The 27,007-nt window shown below is 40.9% G+C and overlaps 1 protein-coding gene across 5 annotated transcripts in view; it reads right to left on the bottom strand.

Annotated features, from left to right (window-relative positions):
* The window catches only part of ARHGAP40 (Rho GTPase activating protein 40), a 120,113-nt gene that overhangs the window by 81,320 nt on the left and 11,786 nt on the right, over window positions 1–27,007 (bottom strand). For 2 of the 5 annotated variants that reach the window (XM_069063550.1, XM_069063554.1), the window contains exon 1: window positions 9,140–9,499. The exons of 1 other annotated variant lie outside the window; for it this stretch is intronic. In XM_069063550.1, the coding sequence (XP_068919651.1) occupies window positions 9,140–9,366 (227 nt within the window). In that variant the 5' untranslated portion in view covers window positions 9,367–9,499. 2 more of the 5 variants (XM_069063553.1, XM_069063551.1) reach the window with 2 other exon arrangements.

Raw genomic sequence — 27,007 nt, 5'->3', positions numbered from 1 at the left:
TGGTCTTTTTATCCCTGATGCAATGGCTGGCAGGAAGCAAGTACTTGATAAATGCTCATAGATTGATTCTTAAAATGTGATGCATAGAACTAAACACTCCTAAAAAAGTAGCAACTATATCCAGCTCTTTGTGTCTGAGGAAGGATTCCAAAGTGGGGCCTCCTGACTCCCAGTTCAGTGCTCTAAACACTGAATCACGTTGTGTCCTTAGTCATCCAAAAACCAGCAGCACTGTCATCACCACATAGTTATATGCCATAGTGGCAAGAACGCCAGACTTACAGTCAGAAAACCTGGATTCACATTCCAGCTCTGCCACTTTACTATGTGACCTTGGGTAAGTCCCATTTCTTCTTGGGCCTGCCTCAGTTTCATCATCTGTATAATGAGGGGCTGGACTCCATGACCCTCATATTCCCTTCTAGAACTCTAAACCCTAGGACTTGTTATGTCATTTTGTTTCTATCACTCATATGATGGTAATTACACACGTAGCCAGGACAAGCCCGTGTGGTATCCGCTCTGGTTCTATGGGGCTAGGCCTTTATCTGGTTCCTTGTTAAAGGTCCCTCTGTACTCCAATAACTGAGGGATACATCACAAAAGATCGGGATGATCAGTGTTGGGCCAATAAGAATAGCCCATTCACTGGGCGGCTAGGTGGCACAGTGAGTAAAGGGCCAGCCCTGGAGTCAGGAGGACCCAAGTTCGGTTCTGGCCTCAGACACTTAACACGCACACAAAGAAACTAGCCGTGTAACCTTGGGAAAGTTACTTAACCCCAATTGCCCTCCAAAAGGCAAAAAAAAAAAAAAAGAATAGCCCATTCAATGAACTTTAGTGCAGATCCTTGTTACACATGTATACGGCATTATTAGAAAAACACAGGTGGAATAAATTAAAGTCTTCCAGTCTATTACTTCTCCAGCCATCTTGCACATCAAAGGTGGTCATGGACCCACAATCCTCCCAGGTATAGCCCTAACCAGGTTAAAATGTAATTGGGAAATAATTAACATGATAAATAAAATAGATATTATAATAAAGTAAGAATTATTTTGCTGTTTTCTAAGTCAATATACATAGGAATCCTTATGTACAGTGTAGTGGTCTCCATTTCTATTTGAGTTTGACGTCACTCGTCATCATCACTAAATAATCTCCCTAATATACCCTAAGCATCTTCCACCTTCTATCCAACAATCTTCAGACTGCCTATATTCTTCAAAGGGACCAGATTGTCTGCTTCTCTGTATCTCCCACAGCATCCTATACATCACAGATACTCAATAAAACACTTGGAATTTAATTGAATGAATGAACATAAAACAGTTAACATTCTTGATTCCCCTTCTCCCCCTCACAGGCACAAAATATGTATATAATAAATGCATCTATCAACATATCTATCATCTATCTACATATCTACCTACCTGTCTATCTATATAGCTATCTATCTACCCTATATAAACACATTATCAATTCCCAGTGATTGCTACATTTAAAAGTGGGGGTGGGACACCGCTAGGTGATGCAATGGGTAGAGAACCAGCCCTAGAGTCAGGGGAACCTGAGTTTAAATCTGACCTCAGACGCAATAACTGTGTGATGCTGGGCAAGTGAAAACTCCATTGCCTCCCCCCACCGAAAAAAAAAGCGCTGGAGGAAAGATTACTATGCAGTGGGGTGGTAAGGAACAGCTCCAAAGAGATGGGAAGAGAACTGAGCCTAGAAGGATGGTAGGATTTGGATGATCCAAAAGCAGGGGGTGGGGACACAGAAAGGTATTTGAGACAAACAGAAAGAAGACAGGAGCATAATAGAAGTAGGAATGAGCCAGGTGCATCTGAAGCATAGCAAGCACACTGGGCTGGCTGGAGTGCAGAGTGCATTGAGCAAATGCATTTCTTCCTTTCTATTTCCAATTTTAGGATTTTCTCCTGCACTGTCAGGAAGTAGCAGGGCCAAGAAGAACAATAGTTCTTAACTTGGTAAACGTGAAGCTTATGGTTGGGAAGGTCATTAGAAGTTCAAGAGCCAAAGACACACCCTTTAACTTTGCTCAGGGGACCTATATACTGGTTGGAATCCAAAAAGGCCTTCTTAGGACTGCCAAGGTCTGAGCTTTACCTAATCCCTGAAGTTCCATTTTCTATACCAAGTATATTAAATGTATTTCCATCTCTTCCTTGGTCAAAAAAAAAGGTAGCCTTGGCCTTTAATCAATGACAAAAACATTTTTTAGCAACACTGACAGCAAGGAATTGCATAGTCTCATCTGTGTAGCATTCCCAGAGCCTTGGAGGAATGGTGCTGTGGCTGAAATAGGTCAACATCTGGGCTGACCTTTCCAGCCAAATATATTTAAGAATCTCCATATCAGGGTCTACTCTTATGCAAAGGTTCTTAACCTGCAGTCTATGAACTTAAATATATACACATATATGTGTGTTTGTGTGTGTATATATAATGTACATAAACTTTATTTCAATATAACTGGTTTTCTTTGTAATCCTCTATATTTTGCACATTTAAAAACATTATTCTGAGAAGGCATCCATTGGTTTCAGTAGATTGCCTAAGGAATTCATAACACTACAAATGTTAAGAACCCCTACTCTACATATAAGGCAAATACCATGTTTGTAGCTGAATACAGTTATCCCTTCCACATCACAACTTTCCCCATTACAGTTTCAATATATCAAAGGTCACCATAATAGATTAAATGGCAGGCAATTTGGGGGGGATTTTACAGAAGCTGCAGATGATATGCAAAGGCCAGCAGATGACACAAAAAAATGTTTAAAAACTCAGAAATGCATAAAATATATGTATAGTACTGTATAATATAAACATATTTTATCTTTCAAAACTGTAATAATTCAGACTTCTTCTCTGGTATGAAGGGAGGGACAAAAAATTTTATGTTGATTTTCCAGATTGCAGGGCACCCCTACCCCCACGATGTGGAAGGTATAACTGTATTTTCTCAACTTGATTCTAGAAATATCTCTCAAACAAAGAATTTTTCCCAAATTGCTCATCTTCCCCAAGGAAAGGAGACTGATGAAATACTTTTGGGCAGGCCTTCACAACCTACAACCCAGATTGCTTATACTTGCAGCAGGCCGAAGGATTTCAGATGGCCCAGAAAAATCTAGAGGAAAACATATTTTGTATGTAGAGGCCAAAGGTTGTACAGGCCAACTTTAGGGTATCCATTTTTTGAATTATAGAACTAATGACACTTCTCTCCCTTCCTATAAAACAATGCAAATGAAAAGAAGTGCTTTATAGCCCTAAAGCATTATGATAATGATTACCAATAGCAATACTCCAACAAATCTCCCTCAGATACCATAGTGATAAGAAGCTGACCCTGGGTCCTTAAATGTCAACCCAGGGTCCCCAAGCTCTAGAGTAGACCCTACCAGGCTGGAAGGGTTTTGAACACTAGTATGAGCTTATTTTCCCAGAAACAACTTAGCTAAGCTTGGAAAGGCTGGTCCCTAAGGTTGTTCACCAGGTGATGACTTTTTGACCACAAAAACTCCTAATACCCACAAGCTGAAGTTGATTGGCATAAGGAATATCCATACCAAAGAAATTACAGATCCTTGAAACTATGTTGCCATGGTATAGCAGACAGAGAGCTGCCCTAAGAATGAGGAAGACCTGAGTTTAAGCCTTAACTTTAATGCATACTCATTGTGTGATTCTGGGAAAGTCATTTAACCTCTGAGTGCCCCAGGCATCCAAGTTGTACAGAAATTGCCAATCTCCTTTGGTGAAGGAAATTTTCTCATCTGGGAATTCCCTATATCAATGAAATCCTTAAGTCCTATCCCTAACATTAGAAGTAATAGTAGTAGTAGTAGTAGTAGTAGTAGTAATGAATAATTGTTTCCTTATCCATAATAATTTAATTATTAAAATTTGTTTTAATAATTGGTATAATTTTATATCACATATTATATAATGTTCAATGTTTATATTGTTAATATTATAATAATAAACAATGAAAGCCCCAATAGCTACACCTATAGGTCAATAGTTCACTCCCTCACTAACCAAGGCAGAGAACCCACCTATACCAAAGAAACAAAGAGCCAGGATCTTTTCCCTGGGAAGTTCACAATCTGGTGAGGGACAGCAAACTTAGAACTCAGAGAAAGACTTAAACATTCAGTACTATTTGTGACCTAAGAGTCCCATCTGTACCAATCTAGACACCTGGCCAATAGGCACATTCCTTTGAGATGGCTGATTGGTATTAGGGCCTAGAAGCAGCTGTGCCTGAGCCCAGACGCAGAGACAAGTAATCCCACTCATCACAATCATATCATGTGTGTCAGATTAATTTAGGGGTGGGAGGGAGGATAAATCTTATTTGATTACAACAGTAGGGCTGAGCCAACCTAGCAGGAGTGAAAGCAGGGACTTGTTTGAACTCTCCCCTAAAGCCTTCCAAATACCTGTAAAAAGTGACTCTAAGCAAATTCTAGAGCAGCAGAACTCACAAAATGACTGTGAAACAAATCTCCAGCCCAAGACTACCTGGCTAGTCGACAGGAAAGATTTGTTGCATCTTACTGGGAGTGGAGCACGTGGTCCACGCTGGCACAGATAGGGCCAAAGCAGGCCTCAGGGGACTGAATCACTGGCAGATGTGGCAGTTTCCAGACTTCTCAACCCACAAATGCCAAAGACAATGTAGAAGGTCAGTGAGAAAACTCTGTGGGACCTGGGTCAGAGAGGACCGGTCCCAGCCCCAAGGCGGAGGAGGTGGTGGTGGCAGCCGGGGCAGCAGTGGCTGCTTCTGGAGCTCTGGGCCCACAGCTGGTGCTGAGGCAGGATTTCTCTTGCTTTTCCCTGCTTGGATCTGGGTCTCAGACCTGGGTGGCCCTTTTGGGGGGGAGGAGGAGCACTACTATGATGGAGCTTATGGCGGTGGTATAGAGGGAATCCTCCTCACAATATGAAGGCAGAAAAGAGTGCTTGGAGGCAGGGGAGGCTATGTGGTGCAGTGGATAGAGCACCAGCCCTGGATTCAGGAGGGCCTTAGTTCAAATCCAGCCTCAGACACTTAACACAAAAAACTAGCCCTCCAAAAAGCAAAAAAAAAAAAAAATAGAGTGTTTGGGGGCATTCACAGACCAGAGTGCAGGCCAAGAGAGGAGTAAACACCTCTCCTTTGAACATACCACCTCAGAAAAGTTGAAAATTTACAGGTCCCTAGAAGTATCTTTGAAAACAGCTACACAAAACCCTGAAGCTTGGGACAGTACCTCCACCCCCACCTCCACCCTCACCCCCACTGGAAGCAGTCCTACCTTGACAAAGAGTTAGAAAGTCAAGTATTTGGCTGGGAAAATGAACAAACAGTGTAAAAAAAAAACATAGACTATAGAATCTTACTTTGGTGAAAAAGATCAAAACATACAAACAGAAGAAGACAACAAAGTCAAAGCTCCTACATCAAAAGTCTCTAAGAACAATACAAATTGGCTGCAGGCCATAGAAGAACTCAAAAAGTATTTTGAAAATCAAGTGAGAGAAGCAGAGGAAAAATTGGGAAGAGAAATGAGAGTGATGCAAGAAAAGCATGAAAAATGAGTTAACAGCTTGCTAAAGGAAACCCAAAAAAATACTGGAGAAAATAACACCTTAAAAAATATACTAACCCAAATGACAAAAAAGGTCCAAAAAGCCAATGAGGAGAAGAATGCTTTAAGAAGCAAAATTGGCCAAATGGAAAAGGAGATCCAAAAGCTCACTGAAGAAAATAATTCCTTTAAAATTAGAATGGAGCAAATGGAAGCTAATAACCTTATGAGAAATCAAGAAATTATAAAACAGAAACAAAAGAATGAAAAAATAGAAGACAATGTGAAATATCTCATTGAAAAAACCACTGCCCTAGAAAAATAGATCCAGGAGTAATAATTTTAAAATTATTGGACTACCTGAAAGCTATGACCAAAAAAAGAGCCTAGACATCATCATTCAAGAAATTATCAAGAAAAATTGCCCTGATATTCTAGAACCAGAGGGTAAAATAGAAATTGAAAGAATCCACTGATCATCTCTTAAAAGAGATCCCAAAAGGAAAACTAGGAATATTGTAGCCAAATTCCAGAGTTCCCAGGTTGAGGAAATATTGCAAGCAACCAGAAAAAACAATTCAAGATAACACAGGATCTAGAAGTTTCTACATTAAGAGACTGGAGGGATTGGAATATGACATTCCAGAGGTCAAAGAAGCTAGGATTAAAACCAAGAATCACCTACCCAGCAAAACTGAGTATAATGATTACTACAGTAATCTCTATTCAGGTTTGCTCAGTCTCTGTTGGTTGTTGTCAAATGTCACAAGGTTGGAAAATTTAAAGGGACTCTGTCAGGAAGGATCCAAGCCCTTCCCTGCCCTGATGTGACCAGTAGAGAGGGGAGGGCCTTAAATCTGAAGCTATTCCAAGTGGTGTCTCCTCTCCTTGAAGCCCTTCCCCTCCCCACAGAATATCCTTGCTTCGGAATACCCAGGCTTTTTGTCTTCTCCCAGGGTTCTGAGCATCATTATCCCCTTATTCTTCCATCTCTCAATACTGTCATTTTTCGTATAATGCCTAGTACAGAGTAGGTGCTTAATAAATGTTTACTGTATTGTGCTGTATATTTTTTCATCTTTGTATCCTTAGCATGGATATGGTATCCTATCTAGGACATGGACCCTGCTTATAACTGCTACTTAAATATTTGTGTAATTGACTGAAAAATAGCCAGCCTTCAGATAGCACTTTAAGCTTTGCAAAACACTTCATATATGTCAGCACAACGTTGTGAGATAGATGCTATTATTATATCCATCTTACTGAAACAGAGACTGAGGCTGAAAAGTTAAATGGTTTGCCCACTGGTCACCCCGTTATTAAGTGGCTTAGGCAGAATAATAATTGAGGAACATTTCAGATGTACTTGCAACAAAATGAGCCATAGATGACCCCCACAGTGACCAGCAGGAAGACAAGGAACACTGAAGGCCAGATAATCTACTGCCCAAAGGGCAAACACAGCAAATACTAAGGACAGCTGCCCCCACAGACTAATCCAGCAGCTTCCATACCTCCTGGGCCTGTTCCACCCACCACTAAGAACTCTCCTCTCAAAAACAGGTTTGGTGCAAGGAACCATTCCAATATATCAATCACAAAGATATTAGTCCCCAAGAAAGAGTCCGGGGACAGGAGAGAGACAGAGAGAGAGAGAGACAGAGAGAGACAGAGAGAGAGAGAGAGAGAGAGAGAGAGAGAGAGAGAGAGAGAGAGAGGGTACACCTGGTGCAGGACAGCAGCATGCTCCCTCGGAGTTCTCCACACCAGCCCACTGCAGAGGGAGGGTGGGTCACCCTCAGGCCTGTCTATGATCTTCAGACAGCTCCAGTCTGTACTGTTGCTGTTTCATGGAATGCTACTCAACAGGTTCTGGAGTTTGGGAGGGAGCTTCTGCACATGCCCCAATGTGTAGAGCGAGGGCCCACACTATCTGTCTTTTTAGCAACTGAGCTGGAAGCACAGCCTTAGAGAGGACAAGGAGATCTCTTGTCTGGAGAGGGGAAAGCATGGGAGATCCACCAAATGAAGAGAAACCTAACACAGTCACCTGGTGCTGCTCTGAGAACTTTAGCATGAACAAAGTAACTCCAGCTGTTACTAAATAGCAACCAATTGCTTAAAAAAAAATAATTAAAGGTGGGGAGGGAGTAGAATCAAATCACAGATTTGAAGCTGGATTCCATCTAGTTCAACATCCTCATTTTACAGTAGAAGAAGCTGAAATCCATAGAGGTCAAGTGACTTGGCCCAGCTCACACAGTAGCAAATTACAGAAGCTAAATTCGAATTCAGCTTGTCTGGTTCTAAAGTTCTTTCCACTGTGATACCATTCAGCTAAGCCCTAAGCAGACTACATGGGCATTTCAGTCTTTACCCAAACAAAAACTCTCAATTAATTCAAGATTATAGTGATCCCTGTCTGAAATAGGTTACCCCTCCATTTCATCTCTATTCCTAAAACTACCCAACTAGTATCACAGAAATCAACACACTCGGGTACACTCTTCAGTCATCACCACCTGCCCAGGTCCTGGGCTAATTCTCCATAGATAACTTAACAATCAAAGGATGCCCACTTCTGAAGACCTTGGAGGTCTTCAAGCCTACCCTTAGCTGGGCAGGAGTTCCCTCTACACCCCTGATAATCAGCCATTCAAGCACTTCTGGGCAAATATCAGTAATGAGGAATTCCTTCATTCCAAATCAGCCCATTCCATTTTTAGAGAGCAAGAATTCTGCAAGACCTGTATCTCTACAACTTCCCCAAATGCTATGTTCTTCCCTCTAGAGCTAAGCAGAGCAAAAATACTTGAACACAGTAAAACTATTCCCTCTAAATCAAACATCCCTAGTTCCCAGGCCCCATCCACACACAGGGATTATATATTCTGTCCTCCCCATTTCAATCCTGCACATGTTATTTACTAGCCGTATGTCCTTGGCCAAGTCATATTCCCTCGCTGGGCCTCAGTTTTCCCACTGTAAAATGAGAGAGTTGGACTAGATCAGGTGTTCTTAACCTTTTCATTTGGCAATTAGGTGAAGCTTTTGGACCCCCTTCTCAGAATAATGATTTTAAGTGTATAAAAATAAAATGTATAGGATGACAAAGAAAACCAGTTATATTGAAATAGTTATCAATTTTTTTTAAGTTTATTGACCCTAGGTTAAAATCTCCTGGATTATTGTCTCTTTAGCTCTAAATCCTAACTAGAATAGATAAGGACTCAAACGTGTATTTGAATGTACAAAAAAATGACTGGCAGATAAGAAATACTTTTTTACACTGTATATAAAATGCACACCAAAAAAAATCTAGAAAAATATTTCTCTATTGCTTTCTTTAGGTGCTCTCATCTATCCTTGAGAAATCACACACCTCAGGTTCCTGTGACATTGGCAAGATGACCTTTCTCCTGAAGACCTGTTGTAGGAATGAGACCTAGACTATTCCTCCCCCTCTCCCCAGTCCCCTACCACTGCCTCACCCAAGGAAGGGGACACAGAAAATCAGCCCTTGGTACCTGAACACCAGGCTCGAGCCCAGCCAGTGCCTTCGGTACTGAACTGGCTGCCACACAAGCTGGGGCCTGGGGATCCGGGTATGAGTGAAGCCACGCCACGGCTGCCCCACCTCTTCCATCTTCTCACTTCTGAGATGGGATAGGAGTCGTCTTTTTCCCAAATCACTTAAACTTCTACCCCTGGAAAGTCCCAGAGCAGGGGAGCTGCTGCCCTGATCTTGCTTCATCTGTGTCTGGGAATAGTTAGGGAAAAGCAACCAGAAACCCCCCAACAGGCAGAGGGGGAGAGACACACACACAGAGACAGAGACACAGAGAGAGAACAGGAGATACACACACACAGTGACTGGGTATCAGTCTCTCTCACCTCCACCTCCACCTCCTCCTCCTCTCCTGGGTGTAGCCAATTCAGTGTAGGAACAGCCAGTCCATACACACACACATAAACACACACACTCTCTCTCTCTCTGTCTCTCTGTCTCTGTCTCTGTCTCTCTGTCTCTGTCTCTGTCTCTCTCTGTCTGTCTGTGTGTGTGTGTGTCTGTCTGTCTCTCTGTCTCTGTCTCTCTCAACCTTTATAGTTAAACTTGGCAAGGAGGGAACTAACAAAGAATGGGAGGGGACAATTAAATATTTCTTGTTCAGGCTGTCTTGTGCAAGTCTCTCTGTATAAAATTGGCTTTAGTAGTAAATTTTCTTAAAGGGTAAAAATACTTTGTTATTGTAGGTAAGGTCATTCTCCTCACAAAGTTTCTGAAGAGCCTATATTTTCCTTGACTTGAGAGCTGTCACAATACAATGGAGAGCCTGCCATGCTTGGAACCAAGAAGGCCTGGGTTCCAATTCCACCTCAAATACCATCACCCTGGGCAAGTCACTTAACACTCTCTTCAAAGGGTCTGAACCTTTTTTCTTAGTCGTGAATCCTTCTGGAAATGTGGCTAAACTTATGCCTTCTCAGAAAAATGCTTTTAAATGAATAAAATTAAAAACAGAATTATAAAGAAAACCAATTATACAGGGTGTCTCAAAAGTCTTTCTGCAGTTTTAAGTTTTAAATAGATCAAAGAGCGAGCATAAAACTGCACTAAGACTTTTGGGACACCCTGTATCCAAACAGAGATGTCAAAATTTTTTTAAAAATAAGTTCATGGACTTCAGGTTAAGAACTCCTATCTCTATATATAATTCAAGAAATTCCCAACTCTATATAAGTGGAAAGAGTGTCCCTACTGAGAGACCTTCAGGCTAACCAAAATCATAGATCCTTCAAATATTTCTGAAATATTTGACAGTCTTTATTTAATGTGGATTTTTTTAAATTAACTATTGCTTTCATTAGAGAGAGAGGATATTTTAGGCAAGGGAAGATGGAGAAAAAGGAAAAAACTCTTTCCTTATCTCAACTTCCCTAAAAATTTGTGTTTCTGCTGTAATTTGAATAGGTAACTGTAATATTTTGCATACCTTTTGAGCCCTATTACAACATCTTGATGCATAATAATCTGTTTCATTATGTAATAGCTAAAATTATGGTGGGTATTGATACTAGAATGATCATATATTTATGACATCTTGGGAATATGTGATTATCTTTCTTGTTTTGTTTTTTTGTTGTTGTTGTTTTGTTGGGGGGTTCTTGGGGGGGGTTGCCTTTTGGAGGGCAATTGGGGTTAAGTAACTTGCCCAAGGTAAGTGTCTGAGGCTGGAACTGAACTCAGGTCCTCCTGACTCCAGGGCTGGGGTTTTACTCACTGCGCCACCTAGCCACCCTGTGATTATTTTGTGTGTGTGTGTGTGTGTGTGTGTGTGTGTGTGTGTTCTTTCTAAAGAAGAAAACACATCAATGCTTCCCAGCTAGCAAAATCTCACAGGAGAGCTTAAACCTCCCAATGAATGTTTCCCCACCTCCACTCCCCAAGTTACATTTAATGTTACACATTAGAGAGCCCTGACAATAATCAGGAAATGTCCAAAGCAACCCAAGGGACAGTGATACAGTTTTCTTCTCTCAGCTGGCCCAGTCAGCACTAGACAATTGGTATATCTGACCTTGGGAGCCTACTCATTTCCCCCTTTTAGAAGTCTGTTTCTGGCCCTACACCCTACAGCTGTTCAGAACCCCCACTGAAATTGGTTTTGGAGTCAGGTAAGGCATGGGTTTTAATCCAGATTAAACTATTTACTAGGTATGGAAAGTCAGGCAAGTCACTTTCCCTCTATGAGATTCAATTTCCTCAAATATAAAATCTATGTAATAATGTATTCTCCACAAGACCAGAAGAAAATGCTATGTACACCCTAAAGCATTATGGAGATGTAAGTTATCATCAACATCATCATCATCATCATCATCTTTTTTTTGCCATTTTGGAGGGCAATTGGGGTTAAGTAATTTGCCCAAGGTTACACGGCTAGTTTGTTTGTGTGTGTGTTAAGTGTCTGAGGCCAGAACTGAACTCTGAGGCTGGCACTTTACTCACTTAGACGCCCCCATCATCATTTTTGAAGAAAGGATTTCATCCCACTCTGCCTCAGGGATCTGTGCCTTCTCACCATCTACCCAGTGCCCCAAAAGGATATGTGTGTCCTACAGCTCATTTCCTCAGGGCCTTACTGTCTAAAAGGGTTGAATTTGAGAAATTAATTAATGCAGCAATATCTTTTATATAATAGGTGTTTTATAAAAGGATGAGGACAAATTAATTCTATTGTATTACCTTCTCAGGTACAATAATTCTAGAGCACAAATAAGTCTTTAAAAAGTCTTCTGGAGGGTGGCTACGTTGCTCAGTGAATAGAGCACTGGCCCTGGAGTCAGGAAGACCTGAGTTCAAATTTGACCTCAGACACTTAACACTTACTAGCTGTGTGACCTTCGGCAAGTCACTTAACCCCAAGTGCTCTGCCTTCCCCCCTCAAAAAAAAAAAGAAGTCTTTTGGATATATCCTTTATCAACCCAAAGATGTTTTTAAAGGCATCTTTATAATCTGGTGGGGAAAGAAATGTTTCGGGGATGGCTAGGTGGTGCAGTGAGTAAAGTGCCCACCCCGGAGTCAGGAGGACCCAAGTTCTGTTCCAGCCTCAAACACTTACCCACACACACACACACAAAACTAGCCATGTAACCTTGGGCAAGTTACTTAACCCCAATTTTCCTCCAAAAGGCAAAAAGAAAGAAAGAAAGAAATGTTTGGGAAGAAAGACTTTCTTTTTCAATCATAACAGATCAGCAGCTGCCCACTGCCCACCCAAGTTCAAGACCCTCCTGCTTCCACACAGATTGGCTGCTCCATTCCATGACAGGATGAGGCAGCCACAGCTGTCCTAAAGAAAACACAATATCCTAACAGCTCAACTGTGGGGAAGACAAACCCAGCTGGAGCAGATGTAAAAGGTCCCATTGCTCAGACTCTGTGAGACAAACACTCTGAAATCCATTAATGCCAGTGAGAAGCGCCCATGTCTTGGAAGTCAATGCCAATAACCCCTTAGCAACTTGCTCTTACTTTAGGAGAAAGAAAACAGTCAATTCAAATCAACAAACATCTATTAAACACCAACCACGTGAAAAGCATTGTATTAGGCACTGGAAACAGACAAAAATGAGGTAACTCCTGCCTTCAAGGAGTGTAGTATCTACTGAGGGGAGATTATAGCTCCAAGCCCAACTGTTTCCAGTGAGGCTGGTTTCTCCAAGATGCAGCATGGTATAGTGAAGAAATGGCACATGGATGTGGAATTAGGATACTTGGATTGAAATCTGGCTTTTGATACTATCAGAGTAATCTTGGACAAATAACCCTCCTCCTTTCTGAGTCTCAGTTTCCTCAATTGTAAAATGTAGATTAATAACATTTGCACCAATTACTACAGGGTTATTGTGAAGGATGTCCTTTATAAGCCAAGCCTTTGAGTGCCACAGAAATGTAGGTTACTATTACAATATAGTATTATAATCTCTGCCCATATTGGTGTTGTTTTAAGTACTCTATACAAAGATGCTTCCTTAAGACAAGGACTTACTGTTTCTACTTAGTGAGGGGTTACTTGGGATCAAGTGTAGAGGTAAGCTTATAAAATCACAAGCTTAGATTGGGAGGAGGTTCAGCAATCATAGATTGACAATAGGAAAGATACTTTGAAGTCACAGAGTCTAAGCCCCTCATTTTATAAATGAGTAAACTGAGGCTCACATGGTTACGTGCCTTGCTTGGGCCACAAAGCTCATGTCTGAAGTAGGATTCAAACCCATGTCTTCCTGATTCTAGGGTTAATGTTCTATGCACTAGGCAATGCCGTCAACTACAATGCTCTTCCCCCACAGGAGCTTCTGATGGTAGAAATAACAGGTTTTAGAAGCCAACTGAGCAAAGCTTTGAGATTTCATAGATTTCAATCTACTAGCTAGGAACTAAATAAACTAGAACCTAGATGAATAGGGTTCCACAGTGCCCTTCTCTGAGCTTTATTTTAAGCAACATCTCTTTCTAATTCCCACATAGAGTTCTCATCTGGCCCTTCTCCAGCCCTTTGTTATTTTTCCATTGAAAAAGCCCTTATCTTCTCCACAGGATGGTTGTAGCTTTAATGTGGGACCACATGGAAAGGCAGTATGAAACAGACTTGCTGTCAGGGCACCTGGATCTGAATCCAGCCTCTTACACTGCTTTCTGACAATGTTCTCTCCTAATTCTCCTCCAATTCATCTTGACTACGCCTTCTCTATCTCTTTTGTTGGCTCTTCCAGTCAAAACTGCCAACAGTAGAGTCCTCTGAGGCTTTGTTATGGACACTCTTCTCTCTACATTATTTCACTTGATGGTCTCATCAGCTCCCATGGTTTCAATTATCATCTCCATGCAGATCACTCTCAGATCTGCTCATCCAGACCCAACCTCTCTGCTGACCTCTAGTCTCATAGGCCAAATGCATTTTATACATCTCAAACCAAATGTCATATAGAGATTTCTAAACCCATGTCCAAAACTGAACTCATTACCTTTCCTCAAAAAACCCTCTCCTTTCTGATTTCCCTGTTACTGTAAAGGGTACCTCCACCTTCCCAGTCACCTAGGCTTGCAACTCCACTGATAATTCTCTCATTCCTACCCCCAACCAATCCGTTATCATTTTACTGATTTTATCTTTTTAATATCTTTTCTATACCCACACTGCCCCCACTCCACCTTTCCCTTCTCTGATGTTGCCACCCCCCCTAGTGAAGGTCCTCATCACTTCATTCTTGGACTATTGCAATAGCCTACAAGTCTGTCTTCCTACCTTAAATCTCTCCCCACTCCAGTCTCTCTTCCACTTAGCTGTCAAAGTGACATTCCTCAGGCACAAGTCTATCCATAACACCCCTTTATTCAATATACTCCAGGATCAAATGTAAAATTTTCTGTTTAGCTTTCAAAGCCTTTCATAACCAGACTCCTTCCTCCCTTTCCAGTCTTCTTACAACTTACTCCCTCCTCTACATACTCTATAATCTAGGGACACTGGCCTCCTTGCTATTCCCTGCACCCAATATACCATCTCCCAGCTCCAGGCATTTTCACTGTCTGTCCTCCATGCCTGGAAGATTCTCCTCATCTATCTCCTGGCTTCCTTTATTTCCTTCAAGTCTGAACTAAAATCCCACCTTCTACAAGAAACCTTCCCCAGACATCCTTAATGCAAGAACCTTAGAGAACAGACCTAATTTATCCTGTATACAGCTTTGCTGGCACATAGTTATTTGCATGTTGTCTCCATCAGACTGTGACCTTCTTGAGAACAGGGACCATTTTAATAGCCTTTCATTATATCTCCAGCTCCTAGACCATAGTAGGCACTTAATAAATGCTAGTTGATGATTAATTTACTAGCTGTGCAACCATGGACAAGTCATTTAATCTCAGAGCCTCAATTTCCATCCATAAAATGGATATAATAATATTTGTATTTGATAAACCTTAAGGTTCTGGATAAATGTGAATTATAATTTCATTCTTCCTTTTAATCACACACTCACACAGACTGTAGGTTGTATTGTACTCTGATACATAGGTCATTGATAAAGACAGAGCTCCTAGAAGTTTTCACAGTTCAGCCAATAAGAGAATGCTGACTTAGCTGTGCCCGGGAATGCCTGCAATGCTTGGACGGCACCCTCCCCACATTCTGCCTTATCCTGAAGCCTCTGTCACTCTTGTCTTACCCCACTCTTAGGCTGGTCATAAGATCCATGAGGGCAGGGAACATGTCTTTTTTATTTCTCAGAACTCTATTGGCCCAACACAGGGTCTTACATTTAAGTAGATGTTTAGTACATGTTGGTTGAAAAATTGAATGCAGCTTCTCGTCCAAACAGAATCCCTACACCTTTCAGAGGTACAGGAACACCCTCTCAACCACAGCTTCTTAACCCTCCTAGTGTGTTAGAGCTCTTTGGTGGCCAATGAAGCCTACGGACCCTTTCTCAAAATCATTTTTTAAATGCATAAAGCAAAATACATAGACTTACAAAGAAAACAAATTATTTTGAAAATACAGTTATTGAAATATTTTTTAAAATAAGTTCATAGACTCCAGGTTAATAGACCTTGCTCTAAATAAAGTAAAAAAAAAAAGAGACAAGATACACAATGAGATACTGAATATATGGTGAATTACTTTTTCAACTTCTTTAAGTATGGATGTTGGATGTAAAATCAGAGACCCTGGGTTCAAATTCTTACTAGCTGTGTGATCTTAAGCAAGTTACCTAATTTCTCCTGGGCTAAATTTCCTAGTCTGCAAAATGGTGAGCGGGGGATGGGAAGTAAATTAACTACATGACATCTTAGGTACTTTTCAGACCTAAATCTATGTGTCCTGCGTCACCTGCATCTGAGATGAGCCACTCCCCCAGAGAGCTGCTTGTAGTTGCCCTAAAGAAATCCACTTGTACTAAGCAACAATTCCAAACACACAAATATGTCACCTAACTCAACCCCAAGGCCGCCTAGTATCTGTCCTACAGGTTTAGAAATAGCTAGAGATTTTGCTCAACAGCCTGGCATGGTTCCAAGGCCACGTAATGCAGTCCTGAAATCAAAGCATCTCCTTTTTGTCAACACACATTCCTTCTGACTTTAGTTTCACTCAAGTGAAACTAAAATGTGGGGCTGCCTTATGTCATCATGCTTTAACTACCATTGAATACCCAAGGTCACTACATGACCCTTATACCCATTCACTCCTAACTTTGTCTTCTCCCATCTTCCTCCCCATAATTCCCCAAATTGTACATCCTCAGTCCCACAGGTCTTCAGAACCAATTAATGAGGGTACCCACTCATCACTGGATAATCCTCAATTACATGCCTAGGGGTGGGGCAGAGTCTGATCAAAGGGACCTGAACCAACCTCAGAGAAGCCTGCCTCACTCTCTGGAGAAGTACTGGAGCTGCCAGAACCACAGCAGGAGTGGACCAGAAAGGTGGGGACCAGAAAGGGCCCAATGTGCCACGGGCACTAATGACACACTCTTAGGATTGTCCCATGGCAAATCATCACTGCATCTCTGAGCCTTCCTGTGGGGTACTCTTGAGGCTGCCTCACTAAACAATTCATACTGCAGGCATGCAGATAGCAATAATTTATGGTGATGTGACGATGTGATGATGATGATAGCTTTGCTGTTTACAAAGTGATTTCCTTACAATAGCCCTTCCAGGTAGATAACTGAAATATAGTCATGATTTTACAGATGAATTGAAACTCAGACAAAGTGACTTAGAATCATTAACTATAGAGCTGAAAGGAACCCTGGAGATAATCTAGCCCAGGGGTGGGGAACCTGCTACCTTGAGGTCACATGTGGCCTTCTAGGTACTTGGGTGCAGCCTTTTGACTGAGTCCAAGTTTTATAGAACAAATACTTTTATTAAATTAAGGGAATTTATTCAGTGAAATTTGGATTCAGTCAAAGGACTGCACCTGAGGACCTAGAGGGCCACTTGTGGCCTCAAGGCTGCAGGTTCCCCACCCCTGAGCTTGTCCAGCCCCTTCACTTTACATAGCAAGGAGACTGAGCCCTAGAGAGGAGACCTGACCAAGGGTACCCAAGTACCAGATAAATGTGGGATGTAAGCAATGATCCTCAAAGATTCCAAATCTAGTTCCCTTTTCATTACATGACCCAGCCTCTTGTAGATCCTAGGCTAGGAAGTATCAGAGAAGGAATCTTCCTCCATACATGATGCCAAGATTTCCAGCTGAGGTGACCAAGGCAGCAAGACTTTCAGATACACCAGGTTTGAGGCTAAGTGCCAAGTTGACATACATATGGAGAAGTCCCATAGGCAACGGGGGAATATAGGACTGAGGCTCAGAACAGTTTGGGAGTGGTGATGCAGTCTAAGAAGTCATCTGAACATAGGTGACAATTTCAGCTGTGGGTATGGATGAGATCACTAAGGGACAGACTGTGGAGAAGAATGGGAAAACAAGTTGAAGGAAAAAGTTCCATTTAGGGATCATAGATGTGGAATTGGAAGGGACTTCAGAGGCCATCTAATCTAACCCTCCCCCCATTTTAAAGAGGAGGAAACTGAGTCCCAGAGAGAAGTGACTAACCCAAGGCCACATCACTACTAAAAGTCAGAGGTAGGATTTGAACCCACATCCTCTGACTCTAGTCAGTGTTCTTCTGTATCATGCTTCAGAAAAGAACCACCACACCAGACTACTTGGCTACCCCTAGATCCCTCCCACAGTCTTTCTGCATATAAGATTCATCTTTTTTTTTTTTTGGAGAGGGGAAGGCAAGGCAATTGGGGTTGAGTAACTTGCCCAAGGTCATATGGCTAGTAAGTGTTAAGTGTCTGAAGCCGGATTTGAGCTCAGGTTCTCCTGACTCCAGGGCCAGTGCTCTATTCACTATAAGATCCATCTTGCTTCCATGAAAGTGCTCAGATTCATTCTGGCCAACTTGCATTCAAGTGCTAAAAATGCTCAGATTCCTTAAGAGTCTACCCAATATGGTGGATCTTGAATAAATGTTTTTCTTTGATTGAGAAAAAAAAAGAAAGAAAAGGAGGAAAACGAGGAGCAAATACAAAAGAGAGGACTGTACTTATAACTCAGAGAATTACTGTGTTAGAATAAACTTTCTTTTTCCTTTTGCCTTCTAGGTAGAATTGTTGCTACATCAGTGTATGTTTCTTTTCTTTTAATTAAAAAAAAATTCTTTACTGATGGCCAAAAGGGGAAAACAATTATTCTAACTCAGTAATTTTATGAGCTATTTCCCACTTACCTTCTCCAGACTGATTCCTCTCTTGTGACAAAGAAAACAATTCCGCAAAAATATTCAATACAAGAACATCATCTAAAAACGTATACATTTTGATACAGCTGATTATAATATTCTGGTCAGGTAGACTTCTGCCTCTTGGCCATGAAGGAGTTATGTTTCACAATCTCTCTTCTAGGACTTTCAGTGTTTTTTCCATCATACAGAATTCAATTTTCTTTTAGTTAACTTCATGTTCACTTTCATTGTCGTCATATTTTATGTTTTTGCCTCATACAAATCTCACATTTCTCTAAATTTCTCATAACCCTCATTTCTTACTGTGCAATAATGTTCCACTGCATTCATGTAGCAAAATTTGTTCAGCCATTCCCCAATAATGGGCATCCCCTTTATTTCTAGCACAAAGAGGACTGCCATGGATATTTGGGTAGATACTCTCTTTGATAGACTGGATTTTGGAGATCAGCCAGCCAAACACCTTGCCTGGGAATAAGGTTCCTGACAATTAATAAGCTAGCCTCTGCTCAAATACTTCCAGTGATGGGGAACTCACTATCACTAGAATCTAATGGAATTATTAGACAGCCCTGGGCAAGTCACTTAATCTCTCTCAGCTTCAGTTTCCTCCTGCGTAAAATGGGGATAATAATACTTATCTCCCAAGGTTGTTGTGAAGATCGAATGACACAACACATAGACAGCAATCTGAAAGTGCTACATAAGGGCTAGTTATTATTGTCATTATCGTTGTTGTTATGCTACAAGCTGCCACCTTCTCCTTTTTTCCTCCATGGCATTAGGTTTTCACCCAGATCTCTTCTGGGCTTATCAAGGTTCTAGCTTCATTAAGTCTTGAACACAGGCTCAGGGCAATCATGCACAGCCCCAACCAGTCAACAAAAAAATACTTCTACAGCCTCAAGAACAGACATGCCTATAGAACATTCAGGCATTTTGCTTTGTGACCATATTTGGTGTTTTCTTGGCATAGATACTGGAGTGGTTTGCCATTTTCTCCTCTGGCTCATTTTACAAATGAGGAAACTGAGGCGTATGGGGTTAAGTGACTTGCCCAGAGCCACACAGCTAATTTGAACTCAAGTCTTTCAGATCTTCCTGACTTCAGGCCCAGAAATCTCCCCCCAAACAAAACATGTGAGAAATGTAGCCACCTTGTAATTTCCACCCATTGTTCCTTGTTTTGCCCTTTTCAGTAACAGAGAATAAATCTCCTTCCTTTTCCATATCAGTTTTCCACATCAGATGATCTCTAAAAAGCTCTTCATAATTCAGTGAGTTTTAATATCTGACAATAATTACCATCTCTCTTCCCTCTTCTCAGCTTTAAACATCCCCAATTCCTTTCATTGAACTTCATATGCCATTTTGTTCCCTCTTTAGACCTCAAAAAACATTTTGTACCTCCCTTACATACTTAGCATATGCCACTTATTGTTAGATTTCTGCATGTACCACATCTCCCCCGTAGATTACAAATCCCCTGAGTGCAGGGGCCAGGTCTTATCTCTGTGTCTCCCTTTCCCTGTCCCCTCTCCTTCCACCCCCACCCCAATGTCGATCACAATGTGTTAGACAAAGTAGAAACGTAGTCAACACCTGCTGAATTACTCCAGTTTCCCAAGCTCTTGACATCCTGGTCTACTATGAGTTTTCATCTGGGCCCAAAGAGAGGAGGCAAGTTGGAGTAGACATAATGCTGAGCATTCTTCCAACCTTCTGAAAGAGAAGCCGCGGACTCCTCAGGGTGCAGGGGCAGACATGCATATATTTTTGCACATGTCCAGTAAAGGAATTTGTTTTGCTTGACTGTGCATATTTGTTATAATGGCATTTGTTTTGCTTGACTGTGCATATTTGTTATAATGGCTTTGTTTTTTCTTTACTTCCTTTTTTCTCCTATAGAGTGATGAGACGTAAGAAGGAGAGAAAATATTTTTATTTGGAAAAAATGTTAATCTTATTTTTAAAAATAGTGATGGACTCTTGGGAATCCAGTGTCCTGGGTTAATAATTATAATAGCTAGCATCTTATATAACACATCAAGGTTTGCAAAGCATTTTACAAAACTTTCTCATTTTGTTCTCATTTTGTTATATTTGGGCTTTTGTTTCTGTCTTTAATAGACTGGATTTTGGAGATTATCTAATCAAACACCTCACCATGGGAAGATCTTCTAGCCTCTGCTCAAAAACTTCCAGTGATAGGAAACATCACTAGAGAATCCACTTGAACTGTTGGACCAACCTGGGCAAGTCACCTTAATCTCTCTTAGACTGAGTTTCCTCATCTCATTCTTCTTCAACTCTAGGAGGTAAGTAAGTGCTAATATCCCTATGTTGCAGATGAGGAACTGAAGCTCACAGGGGTTAAGTCACTTACTCAGTGTCCCACAGCTAACAAGGACCAGACCTGAGATTGAAACCCAAGTACGATGATTCCCAAACTCAACATTCCACTGAACCACACTACCTCCCTCTCCCTAATGTATAGCACGCCCACTATCAGAAGACCCATGCCTTGAATGTATTCCTTCTTCACTTATGCCAGCAGAAATCTTTGTCTTCCTACACCTTCTCCACAAACCCTCCTCTGATTTCTCTAGCAAAAACGGTCTTCTCCCTTCTCAAATTTACCTATAGGCAGAAACATGGTCTGATAAAGGCAGCCTCCTGTCCTCTTTGGTTCCTTAATAGGGGATGGCAAGGGAGGTTGCTCATTGAGAGACAGACCATTTCCTTCTCTTCTGGGATACAGACTGAAACACAGGATCCACCTGGACCCTCCTCAAGTCAGCATCAAAGAACAGCCAGAAACAGGAAGTGGGTCTCTAGCAAATGAAGCAAAAACATCCCCCCCCCCCCCCCCCCCCCCCCCCGCATACTTACAGATACACATCCTGGCTGACCTCTTGGACGCTGCTGATTTGTATGGTCTGCTTCAGGCAGAACTCAATCAAGGGGAGGACTTATTGGCACTCCTCCAGCACCCCAAGGTCTTCCTTCCTCTCTCCCTGCCAGAGTACTTCCTACAACAGCCACTAGGAAATATTTCCTGGAATAATTTCCAGCCTTTTGAATAGGTATTTTGTCATTAAAATGGGGCAGAGGGCATTCTGTGGGTGATGCTGTGCACAGAGGCAAATTCATGTACATTTACTGATTCATAAACTATTCATTCTAGAGATTACCTAGCATAAGCACCTCATTTTACATATATATATTTTTTTAAAAAGCTAGAGGTAGTGGTGGGCTACAGTGAATAAATAGGGTGCTGGAGTTGGACAGACCTGAGTTCAAATCTTGCCTCAGATACTTACTGACTGTGTGATGATGGACAATTCATTTATAAAGCACTCTGAAAACCTTTAAGCATTATATAAATATGACCTCTTAATTTTAGATCAAATTAAGTGATCTTAATTTTAGTCCAAAGCCCAAAATCACAGCAAATTAGTGGAAGAGTTAGGTCTTGAATCCAGATCTTAAATAAATCTCAGTATAATAGTATCCTATACCTATACCCCTAATATCACTAGACTTGGAGTCATAAAACTTGGTTTAAAATTCAGCCTCTGATATTCACTATTAATGTTAGCTTGGACAAATCATTTCATAGGAACACAGATTTAGAGTAGGGAGGGACCTCTGAGGACCATCTAGTTCAAATGCTTTCATTTTACAGATGCAGAAACTGAGGTCCAGGAAAGTTAAGCAAACTGGCCAAGGCAGAACAGGTTGTGAGCAGCAGGTTTTAGATTTTGATCCATGTCTTCTGAATCTAGAGCCAGTGTGCTTTCTACTGGACCCCCTTGCTTCATTTTCCTTTTCTGTAAATTGGGAATAATAATGGCACTTTATTTCATGTGGTGGTAGTGATTATCAAAGTGCTTGGCACACTTTTTAGGGTTATAGAAGCACAAACTCTTATTACTATTATTATTTTTCTAAAGCTTGGGAAGGGCTAGAGAGGTGTGAATAAGCATCCTTCTGCTTAGCACTGTTTTTACCTCTTTACTTACTTTAAGCCAGTGAGATTTCTGAGGCACCTGACAATTGAAAAAAACAAAAGAAAAACCATTTCCCCCTTAGAACCACATTATTTGGGAACTGTGGAGAGGACCCTGGAGGGCAGAGGAGAAATTCATCAGGAAGAGAATACAGATACAAATGCAAAATGTATTTGTTGCCCAGGCAACACTATTTATTGCTACACAAACTCTGGCCACTGATGAAAATAGGAAACCAAAGGACCCAGCAGGATATAGGGCCTAACTATTACTCCCTTAAATCTGTTCATTAAATCCCACTGTTCTTCTTGCACAGAATTGCCTGAACACAGCTGAGTCTTTCTCCCTATTTCCATGTCTTACCGTTGGTAGCTCCAACCTGACCTCCCCAAGCTCCCCTTCCTGGGCACTTCTCAGCAATAACAACAACAGGCATGTAGTAATCACCCATTGTATGCAGAGCCCTGTGCTAGGTACAAGATTCATATAAATAAGATGTGTCTCTGCCCTCATGTGGAGCTTACAGACTAGCAGTGAGATGAGACATAAACACAGCTTACTAAAATATACAATTGTTTTTAAGTTTTCAGCTGTGTCTCACTCTTCATAACCTCATCTGGGGTTTTCTTGGCAAAGGTACTGGAGTGGTTTGCCATTTCCTTCTCCAGCTTATTTTATAGATGAGGAAACTGAGACATACAGGGTTGTGCCCAGGGTCACACAAATAGTAAGTGCCTGAGGCCAGATTTTAACTCACAAGATGAATCTTCCTGACTCTAGGCCCAGTGCTCTCTCCACTTCACCAGATACTCAATAAATCCATTAGAGAGGTACAAAGTAAAGTATTGTGTGACTAACAAGGAGAACACTATTAACCCTGGGGGCCAAAGGAGTCTTACTGTAAGAAGATGGCATTTGAGTTTGGGCACGGGCCCTCCCTCACTTAAATCCAATTCACTTGCAAGTTATGGCACCATCTTTCTGCTGTCATAGTCCTCTTCAAGAACAAAGGACAAACAACAACAATAATAAAGGAAAATTAGAAATTCACCAAGTGAAGAAGGGAAGGGAGCTCATTCCAGCAAAGGCCACAAGGTATTAGAATACAGCTTCTATGTGAGGGAAAGGGAATATTCCAGTCTGACTGGAGGGTAGAGTACGTGGGAAAGAGCCCCTTTCAAATGAGGAAACTGAGGTGCTAAAAGGGAAAGGGTCAAACTGAGGGTCACACAGCTAGCAAGTGGAAAAGCCAGGAGTTGAACCTTGATTTCACAGATTCCAAGTTCAGTACTCTGTGAATTATTGCACTGACTACTAAAATCTAGCTACAACCAGACACCATCTCACACTGCTTTCAGTTGTTCCACATGTGGTAGTCTTGTCACCACCAACTAGCCTGTGAACTTTCTGAACGGAGGACTACATTTTCGGTATTTCCTGTAGCACCTTGTATCAGTCTGAGTCCATCACAAGCTGTAATCCATACTATTGTCAATGGTTAGAGATCACAGGTAGATTTTGTTTTCCTTGTTCAAACAATTCTGTAGTATTTTGGGATCTGTGACTTTGTAGGCATGGCTACTCCCGTCTGTTAATGCTGGGATCACAGCCCCTTCTAGGACTAGGTAGATGGTCTTCCAGAGTTGCCTAGAGCCATTTCCCTGGATGACAGACACGCATCACTAGAATTGTACTTGAAGCTATTCCAGCTTGGAAGGACCAGTCAATCTTATCGATGTAGATGTAACCTTCCAGAACCCAGAGTCCCCTCCATGCCAGGATGAGACGTCAAAGGAGGACACTACTGGAGACACTAGAGTAGGCGTTCAGCCTTCACAGCAATAAGAAGCTGTGGTTAAAGTCTGGTCAAGTCAAGTATAGTAATTAGGCAACTTCTGAAGATTAAGCAGAGGAAGAGCCATGACAATGGAAGGAAGTTTCCACTTCAGTATCTATTTTTACACCAGAATGTTATTATGACACATGGAGTTTGCCAATTTAAAAAAACAACAGACTTTGAAAAATGTGAGGCTCATGGGATGTAGAGCTGGAAGGGACCTGGGAGATCATTTACTCCAAGGCTCACCTTACAGATGAGGAAAGTGATGGGAAGTGATTTGCCTAAGGTCACACAGGTAATGAAGGGCAAAGTCAGGATATAAACTCAGGCCTTCTCACTCCAAATTTTCTCATTACTGCCACTAATGCCTTCCAAGGAAAAGGAAAATGGGTGTGTGTATCTGTATTACAAGGGTGTGTTGGAGCCAGATTGTTAAATTTTCAGTGTGAGCAATTACATTTTGGAAATTGGCAAACACTATAAAACAGGACTTGTTTTATTGATAGTCTAGACTTAAGAGATGTTAACAACAGATTAAATTAAAAAGTGTATAGTGGAAACATCTGGGGGGGGGGTCAGTTGTTAAACATTTACCAAAAAACCCCTTCATATACATATACATATTACATATACACATATGGAATAAAATTTCAGGCATCTACATTTGTAGATGGTAAATCCACTCAAGTTATTAACAAAATTAAGCAGTTTGGACAATAATGTTCTAATTTCATTCATTCAGAGATCATTCAATGCCTACTATATTATCCCGCTACCACAAGAAGCAGCATAGTGTGGTGGATAAGGAGTTTGCCTCAGTGGAGAAGACCTGGATTCAAGTCTTGACTCTAATAGATACTTGTGGTGTGAGTGGGGAATCATCATACCTTTCAGCACCACCAGACAACTCTCTGAGATTGTAAATTACACAGATAGAGGGAGTTCCCTCACCCAACCATAATGCCCTACCCCTATCCTCTCTCTTTAGGCTATATATTAAGAAAAAATATTAGGATAGGTCTTTCATCTGAACTCCTTGGTATAATCTGAATGAAAAACTTAGTAATCTGTTTTTGACTATTCGTGGTCTGCACTAAAATCTTTTTATATCATTCTTATTGAATGCCTAACAAGGAAGAGGCCTGAGCAGTTAAAGAAGGAATCATCTCTGAAACTGATAAGGGTTACTATCAAACTGGGGCAGCTAGATGGTTCAGTGGATAGAGTGCTGGGCCTGGAGTCAGGAAGATCTGAGTTCAAGTCTGGCCTCAGACACTTACCGTGTGACCCTGAGCCAGTCACTTAACCCTGTTTGCATAAGTTCTTCCTCTGTAAAATGAGTTGGAGGAGGACATGGCAAACCACTCCAGTGTCTTTGCCAAGAAAACCCCAAATGGGGTCACAAAGAGCAGGACAGGACTGAACAAAAACAACAATTATCAAACTAACAGCAAGAATGCCTTTTGATTAATCTAATAGAAATATCTCTTAAGTTTACCTTTGACTAGGTTGAAAGGTTGACTATCTTTAAAGAACTGGAGTAAAGAAGGACTGAATTGTTTTAGGTAAATTATTCTCCAGGGTGCATCAAAAAATTATTAGTATCATTCTGTTTGACAAAAATCAAAGATCAAAAGCTGTTACTTAAACTTTCTACTCTTTCTTAATCTTGTCTATGGAATTTTGTCTTTGATCTTGAATTCTATAAAGTTTTAAGTAATTTGAACCAGAGAGATTTTCAAAAGTAAGATGGAACTCTATTTCTTTGGATTGTCTTTTTTTAAGGAGAAATTCTTACAATTTAATTAATAAATCTTCTGACAGACTCTTGATAAATGTATAGAGTACTAGGTTTCTCTTCCACACCAGCATAAATGAAATCACAGTTCAGTACCAAAAAAAAAAAAAAAGCATACTATACCTGAAGATACAAAGACACAGTACCTGCCCTCAAAGAACTTATATTCTACTGGATAAAGGCAGCAGGGTGGGGAGAATAACATATTGACAACTCCTTGTATCCTTTACACTAAATTTCCAGGACACCAAAGATACCACATTCAAATATAGATATAGATAGATATAGATATCACTGTCTCAAAGTCAAATAATGATTCCAAATTATCACATTTCCCCACATTGCCTCTTACTCCCAAGCTCAGTTGTTTAAGTAAGGAATTCTATCTATTAAAATGTAGAGTATTGGCTAAGCCGCTTCCTGATGTGAAATTCAAAATATACTAATAAAATACACAATCATTTTCATTGGCTCCAGCAAATTCCCTTCAACAAAGGAGTACAATTTATGAATGTTCTTTCCTTTAAAAAAAATGGTATCTGGGTGGTATAGTAAATACTATTAGACTTAGAGACAGAAAGACCAGACTTCAGATCCTGACTCAGATACATATTAAAAGTGATCCTGAGAAAGTTACTTAAATTCTCTCAGTCTGTTTCCTCATTTGTCAGAAAAAAAAAGAAGAATAGTAAGGGTACCTATTTCCCTAAACTACTGTGAGATAAAATAAGATAACATAGGTAAAGCATACTATAAACCTTGATATAAATCCTAGCTATTAATATTACATCACCTGTTTCAAAATATATTTCCCCCCCTCCTTCCTGAGTCATCCTTTATAACAAATAATAATAAAAAGGGAGGGAGGAAGGAAGGAAGGAAGGAAGGAAGGAAGGAAGGAAGGAAGGAAGG

This window comes from Petaurus breviceps, unplaced genomic scaffold (assembly GCF_028583685.1).
Source record: "Petaurus breviceps papuanus isolate PSGF00001 unplaced genomic scaffold, PetGlider_PUasm1.0 90591, whole genome shotgun sequence".
Classification (NCBI taxonomy): domain Eukaryota; kingdom Metazoa; phylum Chordata; class Mammalia; order Diprotodontia; family Petauridae; genus Petaurus; species Petaurus breviceps.
This window is presented reverse-complemented; position numbering and strand designations above follow the sequence as displayed.